This window comes from Tauraco erythrolophus, chromosome 27, assembly GCF_009769465.1.
Source record: "Tauraco erythrolophus isolate bTauEry1 chromosome 27, bTauEry1.pri, whole genome shotgun sequence".
Taxonomy (NCBI): domain Eukaryota; kingdom Metazoa; phylum Chordata; class Aves; order Musophagiformes; family Musophagidae; genus Tauraco; species Tauraco erythrolophus.
In genome coordinates, this window is record NC_141491.1 from 674754 (window position 1) to 691761 (window position 17008).

Genomic DNA, 17008 nt, shown 5'->3' on the forward strand with positions numbered 1-17008 from the left:
ATCGGACCGTTACTCGATCCCGGTGCCGCGCAGTGAATCACGTTACCAATAAATCAATGATGCGTCTCTCTGCTCACAGAATCCCTCTCCCAGTGCCTGGGCAGGACCAGGCTGGCCGGGGAGCACCATGGGGGTGGGTGCCCTGCCCGGTGCAGGGGTCCCTGTGGGAGAAGGTGATGGCGAGGGAGGTGGCCGGTCCTGCTGCGCGGGGCTCCAGGCGCAGCCGGCTCCCAACACGCGCGGGGAAGCTGGGACCAGAGAAAAGCACATCATTAGAAGGCAACGGAGCATGTGCTAATTTGTCCATGTTTTCAGTTCGCAGACATTTATTAGGGATGTCTGACTTGTTCATATTCAGGTCAACTCGCTAATATTATATTAACCTCTGCTGCCACTGAGGCGCACGGGAAGAATTCAAACCACGCTCCGCAGGGATTTTCCACGCTGCCCAAGGCAGCTCCTGGCCACGCTGGGTGCTGTGCCAGCTGGAGGCACCATGGCTGCCCGCCACCGACCCTGTCACCCCAGCCCCTGAGTGATGCTGGAGCTTCTCCCAGGGCCGCAGCCCCGGCAGGAGACGGTGCATGGCCGGGATGCCCTGGGTGCCCTCTCCAGGCCCGTGCACGCGGTGGGGAGCTGCCCGGGTGGCCGAGCCCTCCCGTGTCCAGCACAGCTTTCCTCTCCCAAAAGCATCTTCAGTGGCTTTGGTCCCGGGGGCAAAGGGGCCACTGGAGCAGCAGCGATGCAGCAGCCCCTTTCGGGAGAGCAGCTCCTGCTTCACGGGTCTGGACCTGAAGGTCCAGACGGGCAGAGGACAGGATCCTGGTGAGCTGGGCGGCAGGGGATGCTGAACGGGCCAGGAGAGCAACTGCTACATCACAGACTGAACGTTCCTGCGAACGTCAACAAAATCATACGCATATTTTCATTTTTACCCATTTGATCCATTAACTAACTACAAAATTCCTCAGTAATCCCCAGCAGATGAGCATCAAAGAGAAGACCTATGGTCCTCACTAATCCCTTTATAATAAAGTAATGCCACGGAAATCAAATACCAGCAGTAAGTCAGGAGATTAACAACAAGCTGGGAAATGCACAAATTAAATTGCAATCTCCCTCGCTGCTTTGCCCAAGCCAATGGCTCCGTTTCTGCTCCGGCCACTGCAGCCTCCACGAGAGGAAAGCAGAGTTAGAAATCACTTTATAAGGATGGGACTCTACTTTAATCCCCGATGCCATCAGTAAGCAGCCGGGCTGCCCACAGCAGGGCCAGGTCTGCAGGTGCCCCCGGCAGCGTGCTGTGTGCCCTGATCTGCTTTTACTGCGCAGTAACATCCAAATGAATATTTTATTCACTCCCTTAAGAACATCTCCACAAATGCACGTTTTAATAAAACATGAGGACGCGTCTTTGCAAGAGCCATCTAATGCTTCCAACAGCCCCATTATGGCTTATTAACCAGAGCAAACACTGCACGGTTGTATTTTCATCTTGGCGACTCCAACGGAGTCCCACCACGTGCCGGGTGAGGGGAAGGTGCCCACGGCCCCATGTGCCCGTCCCGGCAGCAGCTAGGGTTGGCGCTGCCTCCCACCAGTGCCAGCAGGACAGGGCAGTGCCTGTGAACGCAGAAGCGGTTCACTTCACCCCCCAGCAGCCCCCTTGGTCGAACAGGGACATATCTACCTACAGACATGCCAGAGAGAAAAAAATATGGAGAGTTTCTTAGTGAAGAGCATCAGCAAACTAGAAAAATACTGAACCACGTGCTCCAGTGCACACACACACTATTGTCGGAACAGCTGCATGCGCCTTCCAGCTGTTGGAATCACATAAGCTGGATGAGATGGACTCTGCTTCTCCAAAAAGCCAATTTGGTTTTTCCACATTCCTAAACATGGAGTGGGAGCTGCACAGTAATTTGTTTCCACAGCTGAGGTGAGTCTAGCAAAAATCTTGCTGCTTCTGGAAAAGACAAAAGTTTTTCTTGCCCTTGTTTGAATTGACTGTAAAAGCAGCAATAAAGCGACCGGCCGGAGAGGAGCCGACAGCGGCAGCGGTGGGGTGGAGGTGGCAGAGGTCACTTCTGCCTCTTCCTGCTACAGCGAAATGGAGCCAATTAAGGCTGAGAGGAAGGAATTTAAAGCCAGTGAAAGAAAACGTTACTGGAGCTCTAAACTGGTGCTGCAAGAGGCTGTGGAAGGCAGGTCCTGGGCGAGATGCTGTAGGAGCGACGGCGGCAGAAGTCACCGGAGCAGCACCAGTTACAGCAGCACAAGCTCAGGGGAGGCACACGGGGTGCGGGGCAGCCCCGGCCAGCACCCGCCACAAACTGGGCCACGGGAAGGGGCACCAGGGACTTGGCTCCCGGGACAGCAGCTTCTTCCACAGCGACACACGGCTCACGGCACAGCTCTGTCCTGGCCCGGACAAGGTGGGGTCCCCGCCAGTAGCGCTCCTCGGAAAGCTCCCGCTCCGCAGCAGCTCTGCATTACTGCTGACAGGTAGCACTGATTTAGAAAGCAGAAATAAATGAGCCTGCTCTGCAATTTCACCTATTTTTGTCTCCCGTTTCAATTTGCCATCTTTCGGCATAATGCCGGGTGGTTAATTATGTTTCCATCTTATTTCTCAGATAATACCCCCTTGTACAGCACATCGTAACCATTCAAAGGGTTTCATTTTACCTTTCATTTCACCTCCTAGCACAGCTCTAAATTTAGTCAGCTTGTAATTTTTGGGTATTTTATACATTATGCCTTTATTATTGTGAAGTAAAATGGAATCCTTGTCTTTTAATTCACTCTCTAATAATCCTCCACCAAGCCTTAATACAAAAGGCTTTTTTTTTCCTTAAGACTAATTGAATGGGGTGTAATTATAATACCCAGGGAGATGATACTGAAAGTACCTTAACTGTGACAGTTTCCTCTGACTAATTGCCCCTTCGGCGACTTGCAAGTCGTGGCTGCACAAGTTCCCCATCAGTTACTGCACTCGTGTGCCCAGACCAAGCTTGGCCAAGCTGAGGGGGATTTGGGCACGGTGCTGCTCCTGGGCCGGGATCTCAACGTCTCTAAGCCACCGCCACGGCTGCAGGGGCCCCTCTGCTTCCAGGGACCAGCAGCAGTGTGGTCCTACGTGTAGAGAAGGGGATGGGGTGAGTGAGGCAGCTGGAGGCCACGGCAGTGGCACCATCCCACGGAGGGACCAAAGATGCAAGGACTTTGGACATCGTGCAAAAGTTCCCATCTCCATCACCCTCTTCCTTGGCTCAATGCTCCTGCTAGAGATGTTCTGCCTCTCTGGCCAAAGACAGTGTTGAAAATGCAGAAAGGGTGGAAGGGAGGAGTGTCGGGAGCCACGGCAGGGACCACCGGGAGCCATGGCAGGAGCATCCGTCCCAGCTCCCCCAGAGACAGGAGGTGAAGCTGGCACTGCTGTGGGCTGCAGTGCTTTCCTCGGAGCAGCAGTACCTGCCAGGCAGGAGCAGCAATTCTCCGTACCCTTAGGGATCACATTGCACAACGGGGAGGTCAGCGCTCAGCGGGCACCACCGGGCTGTCTCCTCACTAAACCAGGCACTGCCATAAGCGACAAACAAGCGTTAAGAGCAGCTGTTATGGAGACAATAAAATGTTTTTATACCAATGGAGGTGCCAAGCCCAACACTTCTGCAGAGTGGCTCTACGAGCTAATTAGCCCTTGCTGGCCAGAGCAGGCTCTCGGCTCTCCGCCACAGCCGGGCGGTTTCTGTCCCTCCCGTACACACAGGCTGCATCGATATCGGAGCGAAGGAAGGTTGGAAGCCAGAGCTCGCCAGCCTCCAGCCCAGCGATCGCTTGCTCTAACAGGGATCAGTCTGGTGCGGGCACAGATATTTGGGCATTCCCAGGCACAGCTTGTTTGTGGTTAAGCTTCTCCACCAAACCAGAGCGGAGGCGGCAGGGATGTGCTCCCAGAGCAGCACGGCTCACGTGCCCTTTGCCACCGCGCACGCTGCAGCAGATGCATGCCAGCACGGTATCCCCACACAGCCCGGGCTGATCCCCTTCCCGCAGCCTGTGCCCCAGGGAGAGGGACACCAGCACCCAGGCTTTGCACCAGCTCCTAACAAGGAGCTCTGCAGCCTTGATGAGCCCTTGCTGCTGCTTTCCAGGTCCGCTCCAGGACCACCCGTTCCTGGCATCTCTCTGGCTGAACCTCCCTGGCCAGAATTCACTCACGTACAGACTTGACAGCAGGAACCCCAGCAAGGAATGACACTAAGGAATAACCACCAAGGAATGACCCCAGCAAGGAATGACGCCAAGGAATCACCCCTGCAGCAACAGCAAATTGATACAAAAATCAGCCGGTTGAGCATCACCCGAACCGTTCCTCTGCGGTTCGGCTAAATGAACGAGGACGCCTTTGGAATGCTGCGTGTAATTAGGGAGTGCAAGTCGCAGCCAAAAGACTTTATGGAGCCAGAGAATTAGGCTGTTGCATGAGTAATGAGAGCAGCCACCACTGCACGAGCTGGTTGGGACTGGGATGGCCGGGGCAGAGCCCCAGCCTCTCCGCCTCGGATCCGGCTGGCGAGAGAAGCGCTCCCAAAGCCTCCCTCTGCTGCTGAACGAAAAGATCCTTTGCAGAGATTAAAGTGAATTTATTATTTCACAGTCTGGTATTTACACCACATCTGGAGCAGGTATTATGTACCTCGTTACAAAAACGTCTAAATAACGAGTCCCGCCGGTGGCAGCCGGAGCAGGAGGCGGGCGGCTGCACGCGTGCCAGCGTTCCCGGGCACCGCACCGTGCCGCCAGCCCCCGTGCGGGTCACGGTGTGGGGCTGGGGTGCACGGGGAGGTGTTGGCCCCACTCCCCACCGCGATGCACTTGCTCGGGCCATGTGCCACCGGCCCCACCAGCATGACAACCCCAGGGTCCCCAGCCCCGCTGACGTTGGGAGCACGGGGCTCCCATCCTCCCGCCTCGAGCTGCCCAGCCAGGGGAAATGGTGCGTCCTGGAGACGGTCACGAGCTCAGGGCAAGGAGATGGTACATTTTTCTTTATTTTTAGTTAATGCAATGAATTGGCTCTGGCTGGGCATCTGCACGGCGTCAGGCTCGCCAGACCCGAGGGCTTCCCCTGCACGTTACTCTGAAATTCGGTTGCAAACACAAGCAGTAACTCGGTGCCTGGCACTTGCACGGCCGAGAACAGACACTAAACCCGCAGCCCCATTAATGCAGTTACCGAGGAAGGAGAAACCAGCCACATGCTCCACGGAGACATTTCAGCATCTCCGGGGGCTGACGCAGTGTCAGCCTGCCCGGCCACGCCGCTGCACCCACCACACGTGGTCACAGCAGCCAGGTCCCGGGGCAGGGAAAGCACAACGCTCCGGGGGTTGGAGAGCCCCCGGCACCCCCATGACACGAGGTCAGGCCCAGAGCTCAGCGCCTGCTCCTGGGAACCCCCCGGGCCTGGAGCTGTGAGCCAAAGCGGGGAGGGTTTCGCACAACCATTGACTTCCCAGTTCCCGATGGCGACTCCGATTCAGCATCTTGGGAGACGGGGAAAGGCGACTCACAGCAATGATTTCAGCGACTGCAGAGCAAAGCCCGTTTGGGGGCACCACTGTCTGTCCGTCCGTCTCTGCACTGTCAACACCTCTTACATGATTGGAGTATTTTATTTAAGAAGATGGGAAAATGAGCCCATTTCTTGGTGGGCGAGTGTGTCCACAGGGCAGGAGGGGACTGTGGAGCGACAGGAGTCTTGCAGCCGTGCTGGGGTCCCATGCTTGCAGCCCCCGGGGAAGCCGGGGCTCAGCAGATGCTCTGATCCGGTACTTGGCACGTTCCTGCCAGCAGGCGCAGGACGGCAGCCCTGAAGCATCCCAGCACCGCAGGCACCACCCGGCTGGGTCACATCCTGCTGCTCGCAGCTCCGCAGAGCACCGGGGACCTGCGCCGGGGCTGGTCAGCTGCCGAGTGGCACGGAGGCTATCGCGTGACCTGCGGGCAGAGGAGCAGAGTGGGCAGGAGCTAATGGAAACGGTCCATCCGCAGCGGGCGAGTTACCCAACACGTCCAGCTGATGCCCCCGCCCGCGAATGGGCAGCGAACAGCCTCGGGAGACACGAGTACGATTTGCTCTTCGCATTCGTTTAACGGGTGGCTGTTCCAAATGTCACCTCACAGACCGTTTGTGAACCCACTGCTCTGGCTGCAGCTTGCACTGGGCTCTGTGGGCAGAGGGGACCGGGAGAGGCAAATCCAGCCCCCTCGGCATGGTGCCCAGCAGGGCACCCAAAACCCTTCTGAAAACATAGGTCTGCATTTCCAGAACACAGCCCCCCTAGGAGAGGGCAAGGGACCCAAAAGGGGTGCAGGGAGGATGGCCATGGAGCTCCAGGCTGCTGGACAAGGGAGGAGGGCAGAGCCCCGGAGTCCTGCAGATGGGAATGGTCCCCAGCAAGAGCCCGGGTCAGTGGTGCCAGAGCAGAGGCTTTGGGCTAAGTTGGCAGCTGGGGGAAAATACACAAACAGCATTAAGATGGGAAAATGACAACGAGCTGAAGGTAGTGCTCCAGTTACTGGTCAGCAATGGATGCCCATGGCCAGAGGAACCTTCTTGGACATTCATTAAAACACTTGGGCACAAAAGTGCTTTCTGTGCACAAAAACAATAGCAATAATGAAAAAATTCCCAACATCGCTTCATATGATAATTTTATGGCAGGGGATGTGGGGTGAGAAAAACTAAAGCATAAGGAATAATTACACTCAACAGTCTGAATAATGATTACAAAATTATGCAACTGATTAACCATGGCATATATGTAATTACTAATGAGTTTGATAAAATTTTAATTATACCTTGTTCTTTGGGGCATTCAGCAAGCCATGAAAATAACAATCATGTAGTGCTCTGTCACAGGCGATGGCCTCAGACGGGGGAGCCGTGACGGATTCAGGGCTGTGCCACTGGGCTGGGACCAGCAACCCACCGCCCCGGAGCAGTGGGGAGATGCTGGGGAGTGGCCAGGATGGCAGAGCAGCCCTGGGCTGGTACTGACACAGCCCCAGCATGGTTGCCAACATGGCCCTAGCACGGCTGCCAGCGGCTGAGCCACACGATGCCCTCCCCCCACCCGAGCCTCCTCACCGGAGTCACCGACCAGCAAAGCTGCAGCACCCACTGGCTTTGTGCTACCCCCACCAGTCCCTCCAGTGCCGGTGCCAACAGCCCAGCCCAGCCCCTCTGCTCTGCCTCGGTGCATCCGTAACAAATGGCACACACGCGGCCGGAGCTCCCCCCTTCCCCTGCAGACTCTCCGGGGAGGCTTTCCCGGGTTTTCCCTGCCCCAGGCTGGGGATGGCACAGCCAGGCTCCCCCCAGCACCCTGCCAGCAGACATACCTTGGTCGTCTTCACTTTGTTGCCACTACTGCAGCTCCAGCCCGAGAGGTCGGGCAGCACCTTGCACTCCTCCCCGGCGAGGCACGGCTCCATCTGGCACCACCACTTCTGCAGCACGATGGAGGCTGGGGGAGCGCAGGGCATCAGCGGCCGGGCTGCAGTGCGGGGCAGCTGGCACGGCGGCGGCCGGGGGAGGCTGCTCCGGGCTGGCAGCGCGCAGGGTGGGGGTGCCAGCCCCGTCACCTTTCCAGGGGTGCAGCCCCTCTCTCCGGCACAGCCCACGCTGGCAGCGACCTGTCGAGGAGCCGCTTGGCCGCTGCCCGGCCTCATTTGACCCAACGGCTGCGCCTGCCTCGGAAGCGGCCCGCAGCCCCTCCTGCCCCCAGTACAAAGCCCCACCACAGCCCTGTCCTTGCTCCCAACACGAGCGGGGAGACTGGTGTGGTTCACCAGCCTACTGCAGGCTCCTCTGATGGAGGGAAAGGGACCGTCTACCACTGCTCGACTCCCTTAGGCTCCTGTAATTGATGCTTCCAACGTGGGCAACGAGAGGGTGGCCCCACCTTTGAGAAGGACGACAAGCACGAGCTCTTTGGGACAACAAAGGTCCTCCCTGACCATTCATCCTGGCGTTTCTGGGTGTTGCACACAACTGTGCTCACCAACACCAGCCACCAAGTGAATTGCCACCACGTTGGCAGAAGCTGTAGCGGCTCCTGCCGCTCTTCGGTGACGCCACGTGATGCCATTCGATAAAACATACACGGCTGGAGCTTTGCTCAGTGCTCCTCGCAGGTGACGGTGCTGCACGGCTGCAGTCACATCCCTGCCTCCAGCTGCAGCAGCACGGTGGGCAGACACACGGGCATCACTGCTGCGGCACCTGGCCCCAGCGCAGCGACGCGCTGGAGGAGCGTGAGTCGCTGGAGCACCGTAACCCACCCACGGCACAGAGCCCGGCGCTGCACGGGGTGCAGTAATCGGCCGCAGCAACAGAGCGTCCCCAGAACGCCCCCTCTCCCCTCTGCTCCGCTGCGGAAGCCCCTGGGCAGGTCTCCCCTGTTAATCCCGGGGACACAGGAACTCCGCGCCAGCCTGACCGACGGGAAGGTGCAGCCGGAGGGGTTCACGGCACCCGGCTCGCGGCCGCAGGGTACTCACCGTCCACGCAGGAGGGAGCTGCCCGCGTCGTCCCTGCCACCTGCCCCGGGAAGCAGGAGCATTTCACCGTCTGGGAGCGCTCCTCGATCTTGTTCTTATTGCAGCACCTGTGAGCTGCAATGACTTCGCACGTGCCGGGCTCTACGTGCACTGTGGGAGCAGAAATGGCCACCATCACGCAGGGCTGCGCCCCGGAGCCCCCAGACCACCTCCCGCTCACCGTCCCGGCGTGGGCAGCGCTGTCCTGGCCTCTGGCAACGGTGCCCGGGCTGCTGCTGACACACACACGGCTCAACCCAGCATCTCCCCAGCACCCCCATAAGGAGAAGCACTCATCCTGCTCCAGATCTCCTGCACCTGAGCTCCTGCTCCTAACCAGCCTCCACACCCATCCTAACCAGAAAAATTAAGAGCCAAGCCAAGAGCTTTACTGAACTGAACGAGCACATTAATTAACTGCAGGTGATAACGAGATGCACACTTTGCTGCAAAAGGGGATGGTGCATCATGCTGCCTTTGGCTTCAAACAGTACCACCACCTCCGACCCCAGCTAAAATGAACCGTGTCTCGCCAGCACGCTCCATCCTCTGGCTGGAGGAGGGAGGACCAGGACGGTGCTTCTGCCCTGCGGTGACACAGAAATGTCACGGTGTTCGTCAGGAACCCAGGCTGCTCTGCTGCTCCCCCTCCCAGTGCCATTAAAATATTAAGGAAGAAAGAAAACGAATGTGCTGGCTGATCACCTCTGGGATCCGGGTTTAGAAGCTAGTTAGCATCGCAAATCAATGACTTCTGCTGGGTGAGGGCCCACACAAGCACAATACAAATTAGCCAAACAGGGCTACAGAGACTGCGCTCCACGACCCGAGAGCGGGTGATCCCTGCGGGTCCTGTTTAACGAGCACCGCCGGAGCCAGCGCAGAGCCACGCACCGAGACACCCCCGGCTCGCTGGGAATGGCCTTTTATTTCCACAGCGAGCGGGAGCCAGGCTGTGAGGACGGGGAAGCTGCGTTTCCGCAGTGTGCCATCTCGAAACACGTGCAGACGAGCACGCATCCCGCTCTGCACCCCAGCTCAGGAGCACACCCGGCCCCGCTTCTGCGGGCAGCAGAGCAAGTGCTGCTGCTGCTGGAGGTACCCGCGAGCACCAGCCCACGCTCAGCCCCATCCCAGCACACGTGGCTCCGGCAGCCGCTCCAACGTGACCTGCCCTCGCCATCCGGCACATCCATCCTCAGCTCCCAGCTCTGCTTCGCCCCTCCAGCCACTGCAAGGAGGGTCCTGCTGAGGGTCCCGGGGTCCCACCCACCCCAACCCCTTGCAGCAAGGGTTTGTGCCGGCGTCTCCTGCCCAGCTCCGCAGAGCCGGGGCGGCTGACCTGCGCCACGGCGAGCGCTCCCGCGGGTCCCCCCGAGAGGCAGCACATGCCTGTGCTCACCAGCACCCGCCGCCACCTTCCAGCAGCTTTTGGAAAGCAGCCACTTCACCTTCTCAGAGGGAAGCTCAGGGAAATGGGAGCTCTCCCCAGGCACTGGGGGAATCCCTCTGCCTGGCAGCAGCATTTTCACATCCCTGCTGGGAAACACTGATCCATGTGCAACCTCCCAGCTGTGCCGGCTGGCATGGCCGTGCCAGCTTCCAGCCAAAGCAGTCCTTGCCCCTCTCCTGTTCCCACCGTGTCCAAGCACTGGCCAGGAGACAAAAAGGCAGGACGCAAGGAGCCGTCCCAGGACCCGCTCTCCAGCGATGCTCCAGCCTGGGGCCAGGGCAGAGACACACTCGCTGTGGTGCAGAGGGGCCGGCCACCTCCTAACGTCAGTGCAGGCAGTGACAACTCTGCTGGTCCCTCGCATCCTGCTCCGTCGGGGAGCTGCAGCCAGGAGCCACACACCCCTGTGCCCCGCACCCACCGGCACACGGGCAGGATGGGCTGTGCAGTTACCATGGCTTTCATTTGGCTTTATTTATTGTTATTTCATGGTCATTTTCTTTTAATGAACCATCACTTTCATTTCTGTCCGTAATAATTACACAATTACCTATCCTGGAGGTATTTTGTAATAGCATCTCTGGCCATAAATTTTACCCTGCCTTTTAAATGCCACCATAATTCAGCTTTAATGATAATTTTCATTCTTTTTGCATGCAGAAATGGTAGACTTTGGTGAAAGTAAAAAGGAAAGCAACTCATTACAGAACAAACATGACTGTTTTCTCCTGCTTTTACAGCTAATGGGATTTTCCAAATAATCTGAGGAACAAGCACAGGTCCTTGGCTTTGGCTGCCCATGAGCCCACATCCCCACCTTGCTCTGGTCCAGGACGCTGCGAGGTTACTAGCCCCCTCCGTGCACCCCAACACAGCTTCCCCCTCAACAGGGGATTTTTATATCCTCCGACTCCAGTGCTCACACGTAGCTGTGGTTTTGACTCGTTTTCATAAAAGCCTTCCTGCAAAGCTTCATCAGCAGAGCTCTTCCCAGGAGGAAGGGCCAGACGACCCCTCTGCTCCCTCTCACTCCTGCTCTCCGGCTTCTCGTTTTCAGCTAATTTAAAACGGTTCAGCGAGGCAGAGCCAGGCAGGACTGAGAAATCGCTCGTCACAGCCGTGCAGGACGAGTTCGCCAACACACCAAAGCCCTTCTAATTTGCTCAAAAAGGTGTGACACGAAGATGAAGAAAAATTCACCTCTCCTCCACCTCGCTGCGGCTGGCAGAGCGCTGCGGCACCGCAGTGCCGGACCCACAGCCTCGGAGCCCATCCTGCCCTGGCAGGAGCCCACGGGCACCCACTGCATCCCTGCCAGTCACACCAAGGAAGCCCGGCCGTCCCGGCAGACGGCGGCTGTGCAGACACCAGGAACGTGCTGCCACCAGGACAGACGGACATGGCCCATCTCTAGCTTGTGCCTCACCTCCACCCGTCCGGGCACACTGCGCAGGGAAGGCAAAACCCACGGCAGCCTGGAGTTGCTCTCGCTGGCAAGACCTCGCTCGTGTTCCAGCCCTGCCAGACTCAGCCCGGGGCTGGAACTGGGAGAGCGGTACCCCAGTACGGGACTGCCGTCGTGCGGGGAGCACGGAGGGCGGCTGCAAGCTTGAGAACAGAAAGGTTCAGAAAGCTTTTGTTGTTCCTCTGAAGGAACAGCTTCCTCTGAGCCAGCCAGCGCCGGGGCAGCTGCTGCGAGCGGGGTCAGGCAGCAAACCGCAGTGCCCGGAGCGGCTGCCTCTGCCCGGGACGAGCTGCCTACCCGGAGCACCGTGCTGGGGCAGACACCCCATCGCTGCAGCCAGGCTGCTCCCAGCTCGCTGCCTGCTTCTGCTCCAGGATTCAAACCGTGAACAGCTCGAAGACAAAGCGACACACCACGGAGGTCTGGCAGCCGCCTGGCACCAGCCCCCCGACACACACAGCCCTGCAGCAGGGACTGTGCCAAGGGCAGAGCAGGGCAGCAGCACGTACCCCTGGGACCGGGTCCTCTCTCAGGCTGCGAAACACTTTCATCTGCCTAAAGGTCTGTGAGCATCCAGCATCCTGCCCTGGGACACAGTTACACTGGAAACTTGCCCCAGGCGTTTCTCTCCAGCGCAGACCCCCCCAGGCCCCAGCCCGGGGCACAGCGCACCCCCTCCCGCGGGCACTGCTCCCAGCAGAGCTGGCGGCTGCGTCTGAGCTGGAGAGACACCCCCATGTAAACCATCTCAGACCCCGACACACCAGATTCACCCACTCTCCTGCCCCTTGACTGCCGGCAGCACAGACCCCACCAGACACAAGTGCCACAGACCCCAACATCCGAGTGAGCTCAGGAGTTTGGGGGTTGTAAACGGACACAGACGAACCCCTCGGCACCAGATACAGTGATCCCCAGGATGTCAGCAAGAAGAGACTTTGCTGGCTCCTTACTGTGGAAGAGATGAGCAGCCCCATGCCAAGCCATGCCCCCAGGAGCGCGGTGCCAAGGGGCTCCCTGCCATGCTGGGATTTTTCATCATATGCCTGTGAAGAGCGAGCCGAGAGCCGGAGGCCGAGTACAGGGAGAGCCACGGGCTCCTCCAGAGCTCCCTGCGGCTGCTTCTCCTTTGGCTGAAAACACAGATCAGATGGATGATGCGTTTAACACTGAAGAGGAAAGCACCAGAGAGCCTGGGATAAGTTCCAGAGCCTCTGGCACACTTCTCCCTCTCATTTTCCTGGTATTTCCCCACTGGAACTCTTTTTAAAAAAAAAAAAAATCTTATCTCCTGGAACCATAAAAGCATTGTAAGAGCACAAGGCTTTTGAATCCTGCATGCAAAAATAAAATAAAAACGCTGTCCTACTCTGGCTGACCTTTAAGTGAGTGGCAGAACACGGGGGGTTTTTTTATGGCATAACCCGAAATGACACATTTTGTGTGTCTCAGGGAGGCGTGGGCACTGCTCCACACGTTCAGTGTAAAATATCCTTCTCCTTGCTGGTGGAGAGTTGTAAAACGAAGAGAAGCTGGATGCGTGTAACTGCCAGGTGATACCCAAACCCTCTGCACCAAAACCCCCTCCTCTGGGCACCGAAATGCCGTTAAATAGGTCCAGGCATCCCAAGGAGGGCTGAGCCCTGGCAGGACAGCAGAGGTCCAGTCCCCGGCCGGGAGCGGAGCCGGGGGCTCAGAGGGCAGCACGGCCCAGGGGCACCGGGAGCAAGCGGCTCGCAGGCAGCCCCCAGTGTGAGCCATCTGTACGCCGTGCCCTGCAACAACTCCACTACTAATAGTCACTAAATAATTAAAGTCTTAAAATCACTCCTGCCTTGGATGCATCTATTATTTAAGAGGGTTTTGGAGAGAAGTAGGCTTGTTTCTATTGCTCATTATCATCGCGTGTCAGCCGGGATTTTTTAATACCGTGTCACCTCAGGACTTCAGTTCAAGCCCTGTCCTCCCCTTCCTTGCACGTGCCAGTGTGTGCGCATCCACAAACTGCTCGTGCAAATCCCATCACTTCCCTCTTGCAAGCAGAAAACCAAATGCCTGGACTGTGTCGGGAACAGCTGGAAGCATCTCCTGCCGCTGTGCGACAGATGGACCCGCACGGGCACCACATGGCTGGAGCGCACGGCTCCTGGCACACGACCTGCCTTGTGCCAAGTGGGGCTGCCCGCGCACCCGGCACAGCTCCTGCCTCATCCAGACAGGGCAGCTCAGGAGAACGGTCCATCCTGGTCCATCCATGGCTGTACACCATGGAGAAACCAACACTCCCCGAGCGAGAGGGAATCTTGCAGAAGCATCTCGCGAATAAACGCCATGGAGCTGCCGTCTTCACTCTGAGCAGCGATGCACCGACCAGGAAATCTCTTACCAGACAGTCAGAATTCAGTGCTCTCCAGTCACTCAGAGAACCTCACTTCCCACTAAATGCCTTTACTTCTGCTGTGGGTTGAGTGATGAATGTGTACGAAGGCCAAGATGGCACTTTGATTATCAGCGTTAGAGGGGTTCGGTCGAAGACGCTGGGGCCGCCGTGGTGGGAGCCGCATCCAGACAAACAAGTCTTGTCCATCACGTAGAGCTCACCACGTTACATGGGGGATTAAATTGCTGGTGAATCATTCCTCACCGAGGAGTCGCCTGCTCCATTTCCATATGACTTAATCTCTGCACTTGATTCCCGTGGCTACTTGAATCCAATCACTCAGCCCAGGCAGCACGGCTCTGCTTGGACACACCAGCATTCCCCGTGCGCTGGGTGAGCACAACGGTCAGATCCGATTTCCAGAGCCAGATGTTTGCAGCGCGGTGTTTCCCGCTAACAGAGGGTCTGCACATGGGGCTCTGTTCCAGAAATTCATGAGCCCAGGGGCTCTGAAACCTTGCAGTTGTCACAATTGTCCTTAATTGATCCTTAATTGTCACAATTAAGGATCTTCCTCCACTATTGCTCGTTTGTAAATGCCACACCTGGGTTTAACTGTGAGCAAACACAACGCTCTAGATGGCTGAAAGCTCTGGACGGGTCTGTGCTTCCACGCACACGATCCATCGGCACCTCCGCTGCGGGCAGGAGCAGCGGTGCGGATACCCCCACTCCCACCCCCAGGCAGGAACGCAACCGTGGGCTTCCCAGGACAACAACGTCACCGCAGCCGAGAGTGCACCCTTAGCAAAGCGTGTTTCAAACATAACCCTTACTGAAAACTGCCCCAAATGAAGCGAAAGCAGAGGGCGGACAACAGGAAAATAAAGCCCATGAACTCAGCAGTGACTCAGAATTCCCGGTTTGAGCCCCTGAAATCCAGCCCGGGAGTGGAGGCAGCTGCCAGCACAGCCATGCAAACCCCTTACAGCGCCAGGAAAGCGGGACGTGCAGGGGGAAACCTTGTTAACACAGACAGAGCGGGGTCAAACCTTTCAGTGTTTGCCCCTGGCATGCCCCTTGGCTGCGGGTCAGAATTTCCTTGAATAAAAAGCACAAGATTTGGTCCACTGTGGAGACGTCTGTGCGAGTGAAACATCCCCGGCTCTGCCTGCGAGCACGTGGATACCCCAGCCCGACTCCTCACGTACGAGGTGAGATCTATACATAATTCACACCCTGCAAAGACACTTGGGCATTTGCACTTCAAACCTCGGTGAGTCGCTGCCTTATTAATGCCAGGTCTGACTCTTCCTGGGAGCAGTCCATATCCCGGGAGCCCTGAGCCGGTGCCAAAGAGTCATTCCAGAAACAACACAGGAGTTTTATCTTCTCATGCACCTGCTGCAGGTTAGGAGGGGGGTGAGGCTGGCAGCGGCTGCCTGCCCGGGCACCAGGGGAGTCAGTCTGGAGACACGGTTTGGTTTTAGGCAATGAGGATGGGGATTACAGGATTAGAACTGCTTTAACTGGCAGGCAAAAATGACAGAAATAGGACAGGGTTAGGTGTGGGGTCAGGCAAGAGCATGAACAATTTCAAATTAACCCTTAAACACCTTCTTTTTCCAAACACAGGCACAAGAGGCAGACAGCACTTGCCCCAGGATCGCTCCATACTCCAAGCGCTCATCTCCATCACCCCAGCGCACAGCTCTGCCAGCACCCTCAGCTCCACCTCTGCCACTCCTCACCATTCTCCCACCCACCCACTGAGGAGAGCAACCCCCAGCCCCAGACCAGTCGACCGTGCTCCCCCGGGCTGCAGCCCATCGGGCTCCTGCGCCAGGCGGGACGGGCACGAAGGGCCAAGCACGACTTCTCAGCTGCTTCTCTTCCCAGGGCACAAACGTCAACCTTACGTGGGTTCACGTAACCCCTCCAGAAGTCCCATCGATGGCACAAAACAGCATTCCAACAAACAAGCACAGAGTGGGATGTGAAAGCCCCTGCTGGGATGACAAATTAACACCCCAGAGCCAAGGCGATGCTTTCCAGAGAGACTTTCAGTTCTGCATAAGTTTCTACTTGTTTCAAGATATCTTTACAAACAGAGGGCTGAAAATTTGTATTTCTAATGAAAGCCTAAAGTGGAGAGTGTCCATGGCATAACAAGCATGGTTTGTGACATTCGTTGCAATTTAGATGGAAAGAGTCATGGCTCGTTGCTCACAGACCAAGGATTACCTTGGTAATAACCTGAAAACACAGATATGTCTCAGATTTTGCTACAGACATGAAGAAATTCACTTTTCAGCTCCTCAGACCAGCTAGGCTCACCAAGCAACAGTTTTTGCATGCCCCATATTAAGTATTTACAAGTCGTAACTGCGAGGAACAGCTTTACTGCTATATGGCTCCAGGTCCCTGCCTGTCTCCGAGGAGCAGCTCAGGGAGTTTCCTGCGCGCACGAACACTCCAAGTACAAATCCCACGGCCATCTCGGCAGCACCGGATCAAAACCAGCGGTGCCTCTCAATGTCTGTTTGCTGAACTCCACCCCGCACCTTCAGCACACTCATCCTCACCACCTGCACCCCAGCAGCAGGGCTGGACCCCGCGGTCCCCCCGGGCGATGCCCACCTGCTCCTGGTGCACGCCATGACCTGAGAGCACCTGCACTTGTCCTCCCACCCTGGAATGAAGGACGGATCCTCACCAAACATCTCAGCCCCGTGTAACCCCCAGCCCGGGCATCCCATGGAGACCCCACGGTACCACCAGCACCACGGGGGCCCGAGGCGATGGCACAGGGGCACGATGCACGCAGCGAGGACGGCGCTGTCCTACCTGAATGGCTTCTGTGGTGGGTGGAGGCCAGCGTCAGTCGTCCCCACAGCGTGGTAAGGCAGAGAGTGAGCACGAAAACCCATCTGCTCAGGCTTTGTACGTCTCTCTCACTCATTCTGCGAAAAACAAGAAGAGATGTGCGGAGGAAGAGGGGCTGGGGGTGCAGCCCCCACGCACTGACGCTGCTGGGCGCAGCGGCGCAGCCCCCGAGCACACGGGACCGGGGCGCTCCGGCTGCAGGGAC

At 57.5% G+C, this 17008-nt stretch overlaps 1 protein-coding gene across 1 annotated transcript; it reads right to left on the reverse strand.

Annotated features, from left to right (window-relative positions):
* Window positions 1–2284: 2284 nt before the first annotated feature.
* TAFA3 (TAFA chemokine like family member 3) lies at window positions 2285–16879 on the reverse strand. Its single transcript, XM_086627108.1, has 4 exons — window positions 16765–16879; window positions 8581–8730; window positions 7420–7544; window positions 2285–2383 (listed from the first exon to the last, which is right to left on the reverse strand). The coding sequence occupies exons 1-4, from the start codon at window positions 16877–16879 to the stop codon at window positions 2285–2287; spliced, it is 489 nt and encodes a 162-aa protein (XP_086483234.1).
* Between the last annotated feature and the right edge of the window lie 129 nt (window positions 16880–17008).

What these genes read in the sequence shown, in the direction of transcription:
- TAFA3 (XM_086627108.1), bottom strand. Translation starts at nt 16,879, where the DNA reads ATGAGTGAGAGAGACGTACAAAGCCTGAGCAGATGGGTTTTCGTGCTC. An exon ending in CCACCACAGAAGCCATTCAG is followed by an intron (nt 8,731 to 16,764) that starts GTAGGACAGCGC and finishes CTGCTCCCACAG; the next exon opens with TGCACGTAGAGCCCGGCACG. An exon ending in AGCTCCCTCCTGCGTGGACG is followed by an intron (nt 7,545 to 8,580) that starts GTGAGTACCCTG and finishes GCGCTCCCCCAG; the next exon opens with CCTCCATCGTGCTGCAGAAG.